The sequence below is a fragment of the Polypterus senegalus genome, chromosome 11, assembly GCF_016835505.1.
Source record: "Polypterus senegalus isolate Bchr_013 chromosome 11, ASM1683550v1, whole genome shotgun sequence".
NCBI classification, from domain to species: domain Eukaryota; kingdom Metazoa; phylum Chordata; class Cladistia; order Polypteriformes; family Polypteridae; genus Polypterus; species Polypterus senegalus.
Window position 1 is genome coordinate 77,317,461 of NC_053164.1, and position 19,002 is coordinate 77,336,462.

The 19,002-nt window shown below is 37.3% G+C and overlaps 1 protein-coding gene across 1 annotated transcript in view; it reads right to left on the reverse strand.

Moving 5' to 3' along the window:
• Positions 1-2,714: 2,714 nt before the first annotated feature.
• The window catches only part of LOC120539217 (N-acetyllactosaminide beta-1,3-N-acetylglucosaminyltransferase 2), a 33,344-nt gene continuing 17,056 nt past the window's right edge, over positions 2,715-19,002 (reverse strand). Inside the window, exon 3 of the mRNA XM_039769079.1 lies at positions 2,715-8,330. Within this exon, the coding sequence (XP_039625013.1) occupies positions 7,085-8,320 (1,236 nt within the window). The 5' untranslated portion in view covers positions 8,321-8,330 and the 3' untranslated portion in view covers positions 2,715-7,084. The remainder of the gene's footprint in view (positions 8,331-19,002) is intronic.

Below are 19,002 nucleotides of genomic sequence, written 5' to 3' on the forward strand. Positions count from 1 at the left end.
CAGAGATTGTAATGGAGGCAAAAAGTATAAAAGCTAAGAAGGCTCTCAAGGTAAGTCACACTTCCTAAATATTTAAAACTAATCTAAAAACAGACACGTTAAAAAAGTTATTATGACTATTAATACAGGAAGCTTAGGGTTTTTTGGTTAAAATATAACCATCTATAATTCCACTTCAGGATCTCAGGGCACTCATGGTCCTATCAAGCCATCTTTTTTAAACCCTAACCTAGCAGCACTGGGCATGAGGCAGGAACCCACCCTGGCTAGGCTGCCAGTTCTTCACTGAGCACGTTTACACCACGCACAATGTCACTTTAGAGTCTCTAGTTAAGTTCACCTTCATGTCTGTATAAACTATGGAAGGAAATCAGAGGACACGGAAAAAGACAATTTAGACGTGGGGAGGATTTGCACACTCCTCAGATTTAGTGACAGGCCACTGCAGGCCAAATTTCAAATTATAATCACTTGACAAAGTCTAATCAGTTGGTGATTCCCAAGTGACGTGAGCGTGCCTGAGCAGATCTGACAAGGACGACGGGCCATGCTTATGTCTCCCAACACTGAAGTAATTAATATCTGTATCCTTTTAAATGTATTTATTTATTTTTTTTTACAGTCAATCATTGAATTCGCTGAGCTAACAAATAAAAACAGATGTATACGTTTAAGTTGACATAGATTGAAACCTCACAAATTCTGAATGACAGCTAATATTTTATGAAGAATAATATTCAAGACAATACTGGCACCAAAGAGGTAGGCACAAGCTCTAATGACAGGATATCACTTATAGGTGGTCATCACTATGAATTTCCGGTCACTTTCATCAGGGTCAGCCTGTACTGTTCCCAAACCATGGTTAGCATGAACACACCACACCTTTGGATACATCCCAGGTAATGGACTGGTAGTGTGGCTGATGTAATATTGTTGGTAGAATCATTGTTCACCACGTTCTTCACAAGCAAAACGATTTTGACATGCATTGAAAAACAATCAAAACTCCTAACAATCCACCAAACAATCAAGATTTTCTTAAGGCTGGTGATTGTACTTTTCCGAGTTTGATTGGATGAGCTCCTTCTTTGGCAAAGAAAAACGAATGGTACGTCCTATTTAATATTTTTATATGATGACTTGCTGTACATCTGACATTATGGCATTTCTTTCTTGCTGGGTATTGATTGCCCTTTCTAAAATTTATTTGCTTGTATCTACAGTCCAGTTGCATCACCCTCTAGTTTTATGACCATAAGATTTTCCACATAAGAAAAAACGAAATTTGGCAAACGAGATGAGACCATGCAGTCCATTGTGCTAATTTTTTTTAGCTAATAGCTAAGTGGCTCAGATACCGTATCTTACCCAGATACATACCATGACCTTCTCTTATCACCTAATATAAAAACACTGGAATAATCTGGCAACGTCTGGGAATGGCATGCTAAACCACTTTTTCCACCTCCACCTGCAAGCCATGAATACTCTTGTCAGATTCCTGCTGAACAACAAAAGTGTTGTTAGACTCTATGAAATACAATATACAAAGTTACTTAGTGACTTATCAACTGGCTTCATATTAAAGTTTTAATCGCTTAAATACAACATTTTAAAAAGGCAATCGCCTCCTTGACATCTCCCTACATCCATAATAAAACAGGATAAATACATATACAGTAAGAAAGGTACATTTATTCCACTTACACACAAGGGATAGACAGCAGAAAAGTACCAAAAGTACTACACTAATGCCAAAGTGCCCAAAGCTCTGGTCGTCCCCACATAACCATCTCATGATTTTGTATCAACATTCTCACCCTCTAAGTCCACCCTTAACCCTCCATCCCATCCCTACCAGTCAGCCTTTGCTCCAGTCTCTTCTACTAACACATCTGAATGATTATACATATTGCAGGGTCAGGTTTGGACATATCTTGCTCTTGGATATCCAGACTAGGATTTCTTTTAGTGGCTCCAGTACCCCTAAATAGCTCTTAAAAGGACAGCTGTCCACCTTAGCTTCTAAGCAGTCTTACACTAGCAGTCAATCTGGAAACTGGGTGCTGCCTCCTTAGAGGCCGAGGTATTGTTACCTCCTTGAGCAGACTGTCAAATGTCCCTAACATTAAAAGAGTTCTGGTGGAATACTGATGTCATCTTGCTGGGATACACCAGTCTGTGGTGCCCCTGGTTATTTCCCTTTCAATCTCCTTGCTACAAAGGTCTGTCATCCTCTGGCCCACTATGCTGGCATGATCAGAAATGCAATTCAGGTCTGCTTCTTTCAGGTGGTTTCTCTACAAACAAACAGTCACTGCCCAGGGCCACTCTGGTGGCCATGTTCCTGCGTTGGCAACTGTAGCTCATCTTGGATATCTCACCTTATTTCTTCTTAATCAGATAATTCATCTAGTCATTAACAGTTCATTTTTCCATAACGGTTGTTAAGAAGAGGTGTTGGTTAGACTGCATCTTGAAATTAGCGCACATGTTCCAAAAGGAGGTGTCGGGGAAAAATAATCCTGATATTTCAAAAGAAAACTGAAAATTGTGATATTTTTATTATATATTAATAAAGTTGCAGGGGGGACTTGAGGGAACAAAACCAGATACTAGAATGAGGCTTCTGAAGCTTGGGACAGGTAATCCTCATTGGTGTGTTTCTCTGATGACCCTCTTAAAAAAAGACCGCGAAACTGACAAGGCAAAACATTTTATATATACATACTGTATACAATTTATTTTGTTATTACAAATGGCAGCTTTGTGTACAACAGTAAAATACACTGCAGAGACAGCTTTAGTTAATGAATGAGAGCAGAACACTAAATCATATGAAAGAATAAAAAATATCTATATATATACACAAATTCACAATCTGAATAGATTTTTTAAATAAGTTAAAAATATTCAAATATATGGATATGAATATAAATATTTCATATACTATACACAACTCTGAAGTCACAAAGTTATTAACAGATTTGTTGCATGCAGCCACATAAGGCGGTAGACCTGTATAGTTAACCAGAAAAGAGCCAAAAGAAAATGCAGATTTGATGAAAAGTAACCACTTTAAAGTTAACTACAGGAAATGTATTTTCATAAACATCATATATACAACAGCAGGTTTTTTTTTTTTTCTTGGCTGGAGTTCCTCTACTTCTACCATAAAAACACATCCAGTCCACACAACCCAAGCAGGATAAAACAGAAGAAGTACCACCGATGGTTAACCGGCACATTCGAACGATGTGGGGACCAGCAGACTCCCTTTCACTTTCTTTTTTGGCAAACTGAGATTCTGAACAAACAGCCAACTCTTATAGGAAACGCACAATTTCTAATTTCAGAAGTCACCGTTCACACTTAGTCACCAAAGGGGAAGTGAGGGGGCATGACCCAAGATTGGTGCTTCTTTGGCAACTTCAACCCATACATGGTTACTTTTCTTACATCTCTCCCCTTCTGACATTATAGGAATACAGAGGTGGGGCACCCAGTTTCAGAAGACATGTCTCTCCATGCTGGCAGTAAGCAGCACTGCTGCAGATTTCATGTCATGTGATTACTTGAGGTATATTGAAGTGTTCTTTAAATGTGGGATATCAACCGGACTTTTTACATTAAATGATTGCCATGCCTCCATCCATTTTCTATATTTCTCACTCAAAATCAAGGAATAAAAAAGGCTAACCTAGCAGGAACAATAATGTTTCTAAAATAAAAAAATGTACCTGATGCTCTCTGGAGTCCCTATAATCCAGAAATTGATAACTTAGCTTTAAAAATGGAGGGAGATTTATTTTTTCACTAGCTATATTTAAAAACTATAATGTGGCAAGCATGCTGTTTCCCAGGGGGATTCGACTGGAGTGTCAGAAATAAAATGTAGGTGACTTGATGGTTCAATTTAGCAATGTGCTTTCAGCCTTGGGAAGCTCCCATTACCAAGGACACTACAGGCAAACTTCTAAGTGGGGAGCAGATGTGTAACACACAGTCCCGGTCAATGCCAGAGGTGCTTTTGTATTGTACAAACATTATTTGCTAGCCTTATTATTTTTCCCCCTCTAAAATGACCCTCACTCAGATGGGAGTATGCAGTAGAAGGCCAGAAAGAGACAGCGAGCAAGCAGTTAGAGAACAAAAATGAGGTGTTCATAGCCGTAAAACATTTTAGACAAAAATTAACATTGTTCAACAATAATTCTTTAATTTTCTTTAAATGTTTAAGATCACAAATGCATAGAGACGGGATCAGTCTTCTTTCTTTCTTTCTTAGATCCTGCTGTAGAGTTTCTGATATTAGTGGGGTCAGTAGATAATCATAATGCACCTCACGTTTCCAGGATGACTTTTTAACAAGCAATCTTCTGATTTCAGGCTTGACATACCACAGGGCAGAATCATATAAGAGAACACCTAAGCCCCCCATCTGCAAAAGCTATGCTTCATGTTGGCGCCCCTCCTAAATCCCTTAATCGGTTTCAAACAGTACAAATGGATGCCACAACTTTGCAAAAAGTCACCTTCTCCAGAGTTTCAAACTGAATCTGAGCTGTATATTGCTCCACGGAAAAATTTAATTGCACAGTTCATTATAGCAAGCATTATGGGCAGCATATAAAATGAATGTCGTTTAACAGTTAAGTTAAAAGTGTAAACAGCCAAGTGTACATTTACTGCGTTTGACATAACATGCAAGTGAACGCTAAATTTAAAGTCAGTAAATCAAGGTTGTTATGATCATATTTATACCAAATAGTCAATATCAGTAAAACATTGGTACATAATTATTAGGCAAACATTAAATTACAAAATTCTCCTGAACTGATGGATGGGAATTTCCATTATTAGCAAAAATGGCAATGGATCTCAGTTTGTGTGCTTCAGCACAGTGGCATATATGTGTAGCTTTCAACAGCTATTACTGCAGAAGAGCCGGATTCCTCCAAAAGGACATGGTATAGTATACAGTATATACAGTATATGTGTGTGAATCAGATCAGTTTCTGGGAATACAACTCGCACAAAGTTTGTTGGAAAAACAACATCCTGAAGCCAGCAGGTAGCAAAATGCCCAGGATGTCCAATCAAGATTTCACTGCCACACCCTATCAATGAATAACCATGGAAAAAAGTGTTGGCTTTTACTGTGTTTTATTATTAAGACTGAACTTTTTAAAAATTGCTTTCTTAAGCTGGAAAAGCTGGGCAAATGTAAATTCAATTCATATGTATGAAACTGTTTTTTTTTTCTTTCTCACCATACCTAGTACTTAAAAACATGTTAGCTATAGATTCCGAAGTGAGAGGATTTGAGACAAACTCTAATTAAAGGTGCTACAAGCAGAACGTGACTGATATGCCGCAGACAGCAGTTAATGCGCACATCACCATCTAGAGCAGATGCTAAAATGACGCTTACATAGCATGGTGTCAATTCCTATAAACAGGGAGTTAAGGTCAGGAAAGACAAATATGTGCACTGCAGTATGTGACAGTAAATGAGCAAGCGATTCATAAAAAAAAACAAAAAACTACTAGGAATAGCGAGTATGAACAACAAAACAATAAGGCTGAATCTTGCTATGCTGGTGTTGAAATGTGCTTTATCAAGTAAAGATTTCAAGTTTATTACAGGGTACTGCTTTACATTAACTATAAGAATCATTATCTACACAGGATTTAGGCAAATGTTTAAAATAATATGGAAAAAGCAGCTGATTTAATTTTGCCAGACATACCATCAGTAGCATCACCAAGTGAAATGTATTTTCTAGTTTGAACTGAACATCTTTAGCATATCTAATTTGGTTTCAGACTGTTTTCTGTGTGCGTCCTTATAGCTGATAGTGCAAAAGAGTTTATTATATTTCAGCTTTTAAGTTTATTCTTTAGAAATTTGATAAGGATTACTACATTTCTCACGTGTGACTTGTTGCAACAACATTAGATATATTAGGCAATTTCACTTACCACAGTGTTCTAAAAATGTCAGGAAACAATCAAAATTTTACAACCCAAAATTCTTTTTGTATTACCTTGTAATAATATAAATGATATATTTCAGCTCTTTATATTGTTTTTAATTGCTTTATAAAAGCTTTGTTATAATGCAAGCAAAGTAACAGAATATTAATTTGTACATGAAAAAGCACTATCTACAATAAATTGTTCTTACAATATGACAAAATATCTTTTTTATGGCAGTAATCAGAAATGCACTCTTTAGGTTAAGTGTCATCTGTTCCAAGAATCATCTGGTAAGGCCTCCTACTGGGGTGGTGGTAGATAAATGAGCTTTACAAAATTCTCTCTAGAACTACTGCACAAACAAGTAAAACAAACATCTTTACAGATAAATGGCTAAAGCACCTACGGATTAAATCTTTATTAACAAAGTCTGACACTGTTTCAGCATATGAAGGAGAACTGGCCTGATCCAAGTAAACCTAACTGTGCTGCACAATCTACTGTTTTAACACAAATATGAGAACCTCAGTGTTTGCTTAAACACTTTAATGGCTCAGTCTTTTCATTTCTTTCCTGAAGAAATGCAAAAAGTATAAATCTTTTTAACACAACTTACCTACTTCTACCCCTGCCACCCCAGTAAAACACAAAAAGGCCACAAAACACTGAGCTAATCACTAACCAGTGCACAGCACTGGAGAAAAAACAAAACAACAAAATAAAACACAACCTTAATGTTGTCCACTGACAATTTAGAAGGCTTCCAATTCTCCAGCTTTCTTCACTCTTCGCTTTTCCTTGTTTCAGACATCAGTAATTCCTTTGGCCATGTTACATAATGGTATTTAAAATAATTTGAATTGCCATCATATATTTAAAATCCAATAACAAGGATCTTGTTGACTTCAACTCCAAGTGACAGTCACATATGGTGTAAAAATATGAAATGTAAACACAGTACAAAATTCACAGACTCGTAATTTGTTCTTACAACATGGCTGTCATTCTCCTGGCAGTTAAAAGACATAACTAACAAATTATTAATATATTTTTTTTTTTTAAAAAGAAGGCTTTGGTAACATACCAGGATTTTACAGTGCTATGAACAGTTAAGTTCCATACTGTGCATTTGTTTCCAGAGCCGAATCATTTCCTTTGGGGTTCGCCTATGTACTACAATCAGATTTTTATAAGAACATGGATTGCCCCGACTGTCCTCTGCTATATCAAAGGTTTTGAATCCAGTATGCTCTAAAGGGCTTACTCCTAGTCTCTGCAAACACATGCCCATATACACATCATCAATAGGAAAAAGGACCACATGTTTAGTCATCCTGTTAAGCCTTCTTGCTAAATCTCCTGTATAGACCATACCACCACCTCCGACATAGGGTGGATATGTTCCTGCATACAGACTGTCTGGAACAAAGTATTTTAGTTTTACATTTCTGAGTGGAGACGCATTGTAGATCACCTGGCCCTGGAAGAGATCTGGACTTCCCTTCCCTGTTATATGAGATGCTACAAGTTCAGCAAGGCTTTCAGTGTTAAGAAAAATATCATCATCACCTTTGAAGACATATTTGACTCCTGCACAGTTTTTGTCAAACCATTCCAAAAAAAGAACATCTTTCAATGTAAGGTTGTAGAAAGTATCTTTGAAATCCCACAAGAGAACATCTTTGTAATTGTCTCTCTCAAGCTTTAAAAGGCCCTCCAAGTTGGGAAAAAAGGGTCCAGAGGATGGGTCTTGTCTTCCCAGAAGAAAAATGGCTTTAATTGTAATATTATTAACTTTCCCAGACTTTCCCCATGACTCCCGGATAGCTTGCCGGTTTTCAAAATTAGGGACCTGGGACTTAATTGCCAGAAGTAAGTCAGGAGCCTCTTTAGTACATAATTCAGGATAGTCGATAAGCAATGTGTAGTTCCGGCAATGCATGGATTCTATGAAGTCTCTCACTTGTTCAGGTAAAGTACTGAAGTCTTTAACATACATGGCAATATCTGAATCTTGAGTACAGGTAACATTGTTTTGCAAATTACTTTGCCTTGTTAAGAAGTAACTTACATTTCCAGGCAACTGACCTACTGAGGCATTTTTTAATATAGGATTGTATCTCCTGTCTAAATAATGCTGGAGTAAGTTCCAATAAGCACTGTGATCGAGTGACATTTTCCAAAAGGATCCCTCAGGTATGATTGTCTTTGTCGCTTTGGTCAGAGATGGTTCGTCATTTGATGGCTTGGATATTGTAATTAATGTATAAACAATAATATTAGCTCCGAAGGCGAACACAGCCCAAAGCAGGATCTTCTTGCGCACCAGACTCATTCCTCAAAACCTGTGGAGAGAACAGAAAACGTAAATAAAATGCAAAACCTTGTTTATTAGATGTTCCGCTTCCATTTCAATAACTTTAAGTTCTATTACTGTAAACTTTCTGACAGCATGCACACTTCAGGGAAATTTAAAAAAAAAAAAAATTTATACACTTTGTGGAAAATAGTTATAAATAAAAAGTTTTACAGGGTTTACAGCCGAAGAAAAGGATAAATCTGCTGACAGAAATGCATGCACGCATTCCATCAGTTATCCACTGCTACTAAATACACTTTTGTTTGGGCAACAAGTCTTATGTTTTGCAGATAGCCTTTATTTTACCATCTAACTGGTAGTACAACTGAAAAAAGCAGTGATTTTTAGAGACATTTAAAATTAAACACAATGTGTTTCACTATATCAGCCAAACATTTTATATAAGCACACTGGAAATGCATATTCATGTCTGTTTAAAATGGACCTCGAGTGAGGGTAGGTGTGTGCATGAGTGGACTCTGCAATGGACTGGCACATCATCCAAATTTGGTTCCAACCTTGCACTTGATAGTGTACCAAGGACTCTGACTCGATAAAGCACTTCTGAGAATCTTATAACCTTACATTGTACAACATAATGTTATCAGCAATTCAGACATGTCCAAATAATGCAACAAAGGCCATAATACCTGTAATAAAATCAAACGTGGAACAGTAAGACTGTATTACTCTTTCTTTTTTCCTGTAGCCAGTAAATATATTTTATAAATGAGAATTACATTTTATTTGTTAAGTAATGATTTAAAATTTTTTTTTTTTTTACTTGCTATAGTATCTATTTAGGTAAGCAAGAGGGAAGCATACTGTCTTCAACGCCAGAACATTCCAGTTTTAGTTCTTTATTTTTCAAATGTAAGTGCTGCAGGACAAAACGTGATTGAAATTCAACAAATAGTTCCAAGAAATAAAAAGTTTTCTATACTTATGAAAACAAACAGAGAATTCCATTATTAAGAGATTGCTGCAGGTCTGATATCAGTTTTACCCTGCTAACAGTTTGCAGGTTGATATAAAAAGCAGTTATACAAGGCAGACATCAGCTCAACAACCTCTGCACATGGTTGTTATTTTAAAAAAATGCATCTTGTTCTCTGTGTCTAAAAGGTTACTGCAGGTACTCCAGCATGCCCTTAGCTGCAAAATCTCTTGTGTAGTCACCACAAGTATTTGCGTCTCCGCTTACAACCCTTGGGTGTAATTATAATCCATAAGCTGGAAAAGGTGTTATTCAAAAGCAAGCAACACACTATTAAAAAAAAAAAACAAAAAAACAAAATCTCATATACTGTCAGTTTTAACAGCATTTATAATTCACTATGCCAAAAAAAACAAAAACTTGGTACAAAAAATAACACTTCTAGACTTAGAAAGCCATGAAAGTCCACATCCTACAAATAAAAAGGAATTGAAAGTATGAAGGAAGAATCTACATTAGTCAGATAAAAGGGATTGCTACAATAAACATTCAAACAAATTTGTACAACCAAAGAAGATGTTTTAAATGAGGCATATAAAACTAAACCATAACTGTACTATGCATGAGAAATGACCCATGATCTAATGAAAGGAGAAAAAACATCTGACATATCACTCAAATAAGATCTTTTTTTCCAGTGCTCAACCAGCAAATATCTTTTATTTACTAAATGTTCAGTTTAATCCTAGCTATATCAGAGTTATGCTCAATTTTTAAAAAGCTAATTTAAAAGCAAAGAATTCTGGCCAAAGTTAACTCTAATCAGACTTTAAAACCCTGCTCTCTCTTTTGTTAATGACAAAAAATATTTTAGTTTTAAGATGGGTTTACTAACTTTATTATGAAGAAAAGTGTTAATACCAAATCTGCCATTCTGTAAATCTTGATCAGGACACATTTAGGATTTAAAAAAAAAAACCAAACAAACTTTATAATCCTCATTATAAAAGCCAGTATTCCCTTCTGAAGTGGCTGACCATATGTACTGGTCAATTTCCTTCACTTTAACACCCAACATAAAATGTGAAAAGTTTAGAAGTAAAAGGTTCTAACAAGTATACTGCATTCTGGACCTCCATTAACATTAGGAGCAAATCTCGAGTTCTAATGTTAGAATTAATCCATCATGTTGTTAATTTTTAGTTTTTTACACAATTTCAGCAAGTAATAAAGCACACACATTTTTGGAAGTAATATTTATGAAGCAGTTCACATAAATCCTTCTCACATGTTGCTTGTCTTGCCCAGCTGAGTATATTTTCATTAGACATTACTGTACACTTTCTTGAAAAATGTACAAGACTGGTTGGTCATAGAGATGTTTGCAAGTTCAGTACAGTACAGTGTTTTAAAATCTGCATGAAATCTGTAATTGTGATTGTAACATTTTTGATAAATCTACAGTAACTTGCTATTAGCCCTTTCCTACTTCACATTCAGCGTAAACTGAAGCAAAATGATACCTTTTATTGGCTAACTAAACACATTAAAATATGCAAGCTTTCCAGGCAGCTCTTTCTTCATGCAAGCTGTAGTACAGAAACTAGAGTGCCATGTGTTTATATATACACTAGGAAAGAAACAGCATTCCAGACTTTTAAGTGGGTCATCTTCAATGTCAAAAATGAATAGGCCTTTCCAGGCTAAGATGTGTTTAGCAGGAGAGGAGAACAATGTTTAGTCAAGATCTTTTGAGAAGATACCTGTCCAACAATGTGGTTTGAGTTTTTTTGGCGAGTTTTCCATACAATGTGGTTCAGTCAGAGAGATGTAAATAGTTCTCATATCTGGTTATAAAACTTTTGTTTCTGTGTAAACCATGTTGGAATGTGTTAAATATTAACATCAGTTTAACTTCCCATTCTTTTCTCTCCTGCTGCATCTTGAAGTTGCCCATAAGCACAGTGACTTTAAAATTATTCTTGCAGTGTCCACTGCTGCTAAAGTAAGCTCCTACAGGAACATCTCGATTGCCATGCTTAATGTGGAACCTGTGTAAATTAATTCTTTGGTGGAGTGTTTCTCCAGGTTCTCCCACATAGATCACATTAGATGATCTACAGTGAAATGATCCCTTTATGCAATGTTCTTGTGTGGTATATAACTATATAGTCTGTATTATAAATGTGAGCACAGGTTTTACATATTTTCTGTAGGCAGGGAGATGTACGATTTCTGTTGGTTCACCCAAGGAGGTTCAGATAATTACCTGGTGCAGGTCAAGTGCTTGCCTGCACAGTATGCTACAAGGGATGGGTCTGGAAATATATCTCCCAGCTCATCATCATTATTTAGTATCAGGTGGAGTTTTTTTTTTTAATTTTGCAAAGTATTTCATGATGTGTGTTATAGGTGACAACAAGGGGGATACAATTCTTGTTGTCTTTGTTTTTATATGCCATAAAGGTTGTCTCTGGATATGGCAGTAGCTCCTCTTATTTAAATGTCTGTTGTTTTGGGTGTGTATTCTTGTCTAATGAAATTTTGTCTGAGCTCCTGTTTATTCCAGTCAATGACATTTTAGCAAATATGACTACAACATAATGCTTGGTTGAAAATGATGGGGTGGGAATTACCAGAGACCCTACAACACGATATTATCCTAACACTTTGGTCAAAATCTGATAGTACTGCAAGATCCTTTTATGTTTCACAATATATAAAATGTTGATACTGAATTCTGCAATATATTAAAATTCATTCCCTTTTTATTTGACTGAAGTTTAAATTATATCCCTATAGGCAGAAATCGTTAACATTAATCAATAAAACATTTACAGGGCCCCTAAACTGTGGAATGGTCTTCCTGCTTCCATAAGAGATGCCCCTTCAGTCTCAGCCTTTAAATCCCGGCTGAAGACTCACTACTTCAGTTTAGCATATCCTGACTAGAGCTGCTGATTAACTATACAGACTGCATCTCTGTTAGTCATTAGCACTAAAACTTAAGTAACATGATAATTATATTTGAATACTAACCCTCACCTATTCTGTTTCTTTTCTCGGTACCCAAATGTGGCAATTGGTGCCACGGCCCACCTGCCAAGTTGTTTGCCTGCCTATGGTAAAGTCATCCCTGATGGAGGATCACAGGAATCATGGGAAGAGGGTCCTTTCATGAACAGCGTTTCAGCCGTGGCATGGCCAAATGGGGAGGCAGCTAGATGGATGAGGTCTCCAGGACTCTAAAAATATCCAAACCTAATTATGTCATATCATCTACTGTTAAACCGTACTTCTAAAATTTTTATTATGATGCTGTATTAAGGAATTGTTCTGTTCTGTGTATTGTATTGTATTGTATTGTATTGACCCCCTACTTCTGACACCCACTGCACGCCCAACTTACCTGGAAAGGGGTCTCTCTTTGAACTGCCTTTCCCGTGGTTTCTTCCATTTTTCCCTACAAGGTTTTTATTGGGAGTTTTTCCTTGTCTTCTCAGAGAGTCAAGGCTGGGGGGCTGTCAAAAGGCAGGGCCTGTTAAAGCCCATTGCGGCACTTCCTGTGTGATTTTGGGCTATACAAAAATAAACTGTATTGTATTGTATTGTATTGTATTTGACTTGATTAGTTCTACTCATTTTTTGAAAGTAGTAAACTAAATAATCTAGAGGTTAGCAGGAATTCATTGCCTGACACAACACGTTTAATGTTACTTAATGTTCCAGCTGTTTTAAATATTTACTGGTGCAATAATGGGAAAGGTTTGATATTAGCCTATGTACACATCAGACCTCCACTGACAATATTTGTACAGATCAGTACAAAAATGTTGAAATATGAAAAATGCAAAACAGAAAAATGAACAAACTGTAGGTCATGAAAAGCATGGGTACATACAATAGTAATGGTAAGCATTTATGTAAAACTTTTGTGCAAAATAAACTGCATTAACCAGTTAAAATTTTCAATTGTAAAAGTTGAAAAAGCAAAATTACTTATTTAGTAAGTACTGTAATAAGAATTAAGGATACATAAGAAAAAATGGGGAAAAAAAACTGTCCACCATATTATATAATGAAATGGATTTAAAACAAACATATCAGTTTCCAGTTGATGTCAAAAGTGGGATGATAGAATGAGCCAGAGAATACACATAGAAGATTTATGGCAAACCCAAAAAATGGGGATTGAGCCAAGTTAAGAGTTCATTTGTTTGTGGGTATTTTTCACCATAAATCCCAACAACAACAACAAAAAAATGCAATATACTGTATATTCTGCAAATGAGTTGCATGGAAGGAGTAGACAATAAAATGACAAATATAACTGTTCACCTGAAAGGACACCCAATGATACACAATGTGCATTACCTAAATCACAATATGCGGTTTGTTTTTCAGTTAAGCAGTTATTTGAAAAAGTTAAGAGACATGAAATGCAGATAGTCAGACAGTAAATTCCATTGCTCAAGAAAAAACAGCCACAAAATTGATTTTTTAACAATTTCAATTAATCAAAAATGAATTGCATTTTAAATTAACTGAAATTTATTAAAACAGCCAAAAAATTGCTCTTGTAAATAACCATATGAATGCTTTAGCAACATTCAGTAAGCACCTGCCTACTGCATAAAGACACTTATTAGTCAAGATACAATAATCATCATTTTAAATATGATGAGTGATTAAATATTACAGCTGGACTTAACTAAAAGGAAGCGGTGGCAATGGCAACTGGTCAGAAAAAAAAAATAGTACAGGTAGAAGGAAAACACATGGAGAAAATTATCAGTTAGTAGGCCTGCGAAAGTATGTACAACGTAGTAAAGGAATTGGCACTGAGTCACCTTGCAGCTTAAAAAGAAACAAAGCAGATTCTGGAGGAGCAGTTGCTTTTTATTGTACACTTGAAGAAGACTGGATTGTCTGCTCTTTGCTCCATGTAAAGACTATATTGTGAATAACATGTTTTATTACAGAAACTTTTAAAAAGTATATTTCACGAATAAAAAATTACACACAAACATACACACACACAATGATGAACTATCATGAAGTACTTCTCTACTTGAATTTATACCTTGGGACAAATAAAGTGCAGTCTATCTATTTATGACATCTAACCCCAAGGAAGCATTACAACAAATCTGCCAGTGATGTTTTAAATGGTTTAAGTGCATTACATCCAGTGGCACAATGTGTTTTTGTACAAAGTATATAAATCAGTGGTTAAATGGTAAAAACAACAGGTTTGTCCACACACCAGTCTCCAAAAAAAATCAAGGAGTTATTAGTAAGAGTGAAACTGCCTGCAGAAAGAAACTTTACTTGTGAAGGCTTGTAGCACGATGCATGGGACTCCAGGTTAATTACATATAGTTAACAAACCAAAATATTCCTTGCATGAATTACTTAACATACTTCAGAACTGCAGTTACAAGTATTACAAAGCATGATGTTTCCATGTATTGACATTAGTGTTCATCATTGTATTTGGTATTTATATCTCCGGCTCCACAAACGTCAGATGTCTGCACTCCTTATTTGAATTTTGATTATTCTGCCTTTTAAGATACATCTACAAGTATACACATGTACAGCTTCATCAAAATTTTGATTTCTTTTTAGGCTGGGCTAGTAAGTGTGTAAATGGTGTAGAAAGAGAGTATAATGGTGAACTGAAATATTCTTGTCCGTCCAGGCACAGGTGTGCAATAAAAACATGTGTTATTTCATAGGCCCAACAGCCCGAGTTAAAGTCCTTTAAATAAAAAAAAAAAAAAAAAAGAATTCTCTCGGGGTACTCCACTTTTCTCTCATATCCCAAGATATACTGGCCAGTGAGTCTAAATTGTCAAGGATAAGGGAGTGAGTCCCATAAAGAAATTGTATTTTTGCCTTGTGTCTATTGCTGCTGGTACATTATTTGGCTCCTGCAATTATGTAATAGAAGAAGCTCTTACAGAAAATGAATTACCCAGTGTCAGGGAAAAACAAGGTTTTTTGTTGTTTTAGCTAAATATGTGTCAATACAGAAATATATGCTAATGTCAAAAGAGCTGCAGTGCTAGGAGATAGATGTCACTTATGGCGCTTTTCCACTGCTTAGTACAGCACAGCACGGTTCAGTACAGCTCACCTTGGTTCGGCTCAGTTCGGCTCGGTTTGCGTTTCGACTGCAGTTTAGTACCGCTTTAGAGTGGGCGGGATTATTCACGTGTCGTTATAGTTGCGCCGCCTCTACTGCCGTGACACCGTGGAACTTTTACAACAACACGCAGACAACGACAACACTTTGGCTCGACGACGCGCAAGGGTAAGCATCTAAAAAAAGCACATCACGAGTTAACTTTTATCACTGTTGCAAAGCATAAAATGAACTTAACTGCCAGTGTAACATTAAAATGCTGATTCTGTATATTACAGATCTTCCACATTTTGCAAAAAAGTCGCCGCAACAGACCATCTGTTTGAACATTTAACCGTGCTTCAGAGTGGTGGGATGTGATTGTTCCCGGTTTTACAAACACTCAGTGGCTGGAGAACTTTCGAATGTCTGAAGAAACATTCATCCACTTATGCAACAAACTGCGTCCAGCGATGGAGAGACAGGACACAAACTTCCGCGTGTATGTACCTTTAAAGAAAATAATAGCCAGTGACGCTGTAATGATGATTTTCTCCGGCCAATCAGTGACCAGCAGAGTTTACACGTCACGTTTTGGTAACGGTTCGGCGCTTGGAACCTCGGCTGAGGTGGTACTAAAAAAAAGGACCAGGTACCAGGTACTGTTCCCAGTGGAAAACCCCCCAAAAGTGAGCTGAACTGAACCGTGTCGTGCCGTACTATGCAGTGGAAAAGCGCCATTATATGCACTGTATCCTTTCACATGCCAAAAAAGTCTCTCTACTGTGACAACTTGTACCTTTCCGTAACTTGCTTGCTCTTATTCTATGTGTAGGTTTGTTTTGGCACTAGTCACCTAACATTCTATCTGTTAAAAGAAGTATAAGTCAGTTTACAGTAAAATAAAGGAGCCTAAAAGGTAAATTAAAGACTAAATGTTTGTTTTTGCATTATGGAACACATTTAGGCACAAGAATCCAGCAGCATTTAGTAATAACTCTGGTCAAATCTGCACTGCTCATACTGAGTTTCATGGACTCAGAAGAGAGTTGAACTTATACAAGCTAGACATATCTGCTGCATAACTGACTACAACTTTAAATCTGAATAAATACTGAAAGCTGATACCAAAAATACAGAGTTGTATTTTATACCTGATTTTTTTTTTCCAAGTTTATGTTGGGCTGAATAGCATTATAATTTCACTTATTTTCTAAATTTGTTTTTTTATTTTTATTTCTTTCAGCTGAATAACTATCTCAGTGAGCCCCCTATCTCCAGAAATAACTGCACCCTTCAGACCTGGAAAAGCAATGAAGCCTGTTCCCCACCTTGGCCAAGGGAGTGATCAAGTACATATTGGCACCTGTACACGCAAATGCCTTTTTTCAACTGTGTCGAATATACTGTAGTAAATGAAGAGAGAAACAGACTTGCTGGAGAAAAAAGCAGAAATGCTTTTTTTTGTTAAGAAAACCCTACCATTTGTGTTTTTAAAGAAGCCAACTTAACCCCAGGGTTACTGGCCTCATTGTACCTTTCATTTTAGTTTTACTTACATCTGATTATGGTACAAACAATATGCATTCTTTTTTGTTTATATATCTAGTGCCATGTTATGTAATGGCATTATGTCTTGATGTGCTTAAGTTACCCAGATTGTGTATGTTAAGTGGATTTTTCTTCCTGACATGACAGTATTTTTTGCTATAGAGACGGACCATATCTTGCTTTTTCCCCCACATAAAGTACTAGCTGCTTAGACCTAAAGCAAGAAAGAGCGTAAAAGTCAGCAAGTTAATTTAAAAAAAAGTGTCTGTTTCACATACTGCTGCTGTTTTTTTTGATAATGCATACTACATTTTCAGCATAACTAAAACATTAAAAAAAAAAAAAGTTAAAAAAAAAGGCCATTAGTTCTGGGTATTGACAAAGGTGGACAAAAACATATCGGTTTATTGGTATCACCCAGGATTTCCAAATTGGTGCGTCACTGGTGGAAAGAAGTATATAGTGTGAGTGATTAGCAAAGACACATTATGATGCAGAAAATGTAATAGTTTCCTTTCAATCAAGAAATCTGAATTAAAATTCTAGCCCATTACATGCAACTTTTTTCTTTAATCAAGCATTTCCCTTTCCATTTGTGCGTGTAAAGCTGCCCAGAGTGGGTACCAAATTGTCTGTGGAGTTTTTTTTAATTGTAATTTGAGGTTCCTTCCACCAGAACTTAAAAACAGGAATGCCGTATACAAAGAAGCTTTCCAATTTGAACAGCAGCGATGTATTAAATACAATAAGTTTAGGAGTAATAAATTTGGTAATATACAGCATAATCTATATAACTGGAATGTTTCATAGTTGTGATGCAAAAAGAATGAGTGTTAACACCTCCAAATCTGAAGTCTTGGATCTGTCCCAAAAAAGAGTGGCTTGTTCTTTTTAGGTAAGGGGTAAATAGCCGCTCCAACTTGAGGAACTGAAGTACCTCAGTGTCATATTCACAAATAAGGATAGGGAATATCATGATACTATCAGCTATATCGGTGCAGTGACAGCAGCTTTATAGAGGTTGTATTGAATTACAGTAATGAACCATGGTACTCCAGTATGCCGTGTGACATATTCCAATACCCTCAGGAAATATCAGCTGTTTTTTTAACAATATATGCATAGGCTGGTTAGCATAATAAGGCTATGCTTTCTGATTAATGTTTAATCCTTCTTTGTCCAAGAAACTCTGCCAAAATGGATGCACGCATGAGTATGTGGTGGGGGGGGAGAACTAATATTACGGCAGCAAGGAGAAGTGCAAAGGAGAAAAAGGATTCCTCTCCTCCTTGAACCGTCACCTTATCGTGGTGGAGGGTTTGCGTGTCCCAATGATCCTAGGAGCTATGTTGTCCGGGGCTTTATGCCTGGTAGAACCACCAAGGCAAACTGGTCCTAGGTGAGGGATGAGACAAAGAGCGGTTCAACAAACCTCCAATGAAGAATAAAACTTTGGACAGCGTTTTCCCTTGCCGGGCCTGGTCACGGGCCCCCTCTGGAGCCAGGCCTGGAGGTGGGGCTCGATGGCGGCGCCTGGTGGCGGGCCTGCACCCATGGGGCTCGGCGGGCACAGCCGAAGAGGTAGCGTGGGTCCTCCTCCCCATGGGCTCACCACCTATGGGAGGGGCCAAGGAGGTTGGGTGCAGTGTGAGTTGGGTGGTGGCGAGGCGGGGACCTTGGCGGTCTGATCCTCGGCTACAGAAACTGGCTCTTGGGGCGTGGAATGTCACCTCTCTGAAGGGAAGGAGCCTGAGCTAGTGCGAGGTGAGAGGTTCGGCTAGATATAGTGGACTCACCTCGGCGCACAGCTTGGACTCTGGAACCAATCTCCTTGAGAGGGGCTGGACTCTCTACCACTCTGGAGTTGCCCCGGTGAGGCGCCGAGCAGGTGTGGGCATACTTATTGCCCCGACTTGGAGCCTGTGCATTGGGGTTTACCCGGTGGGCGAGAGGGTGGCCTCCCTCCGCCGGGTGGGGAAGGGTCCTGACTGTTGTTTGTGCGTATCGCCCGAACAGCAGTTTGGAGTATCCACCCTTTTG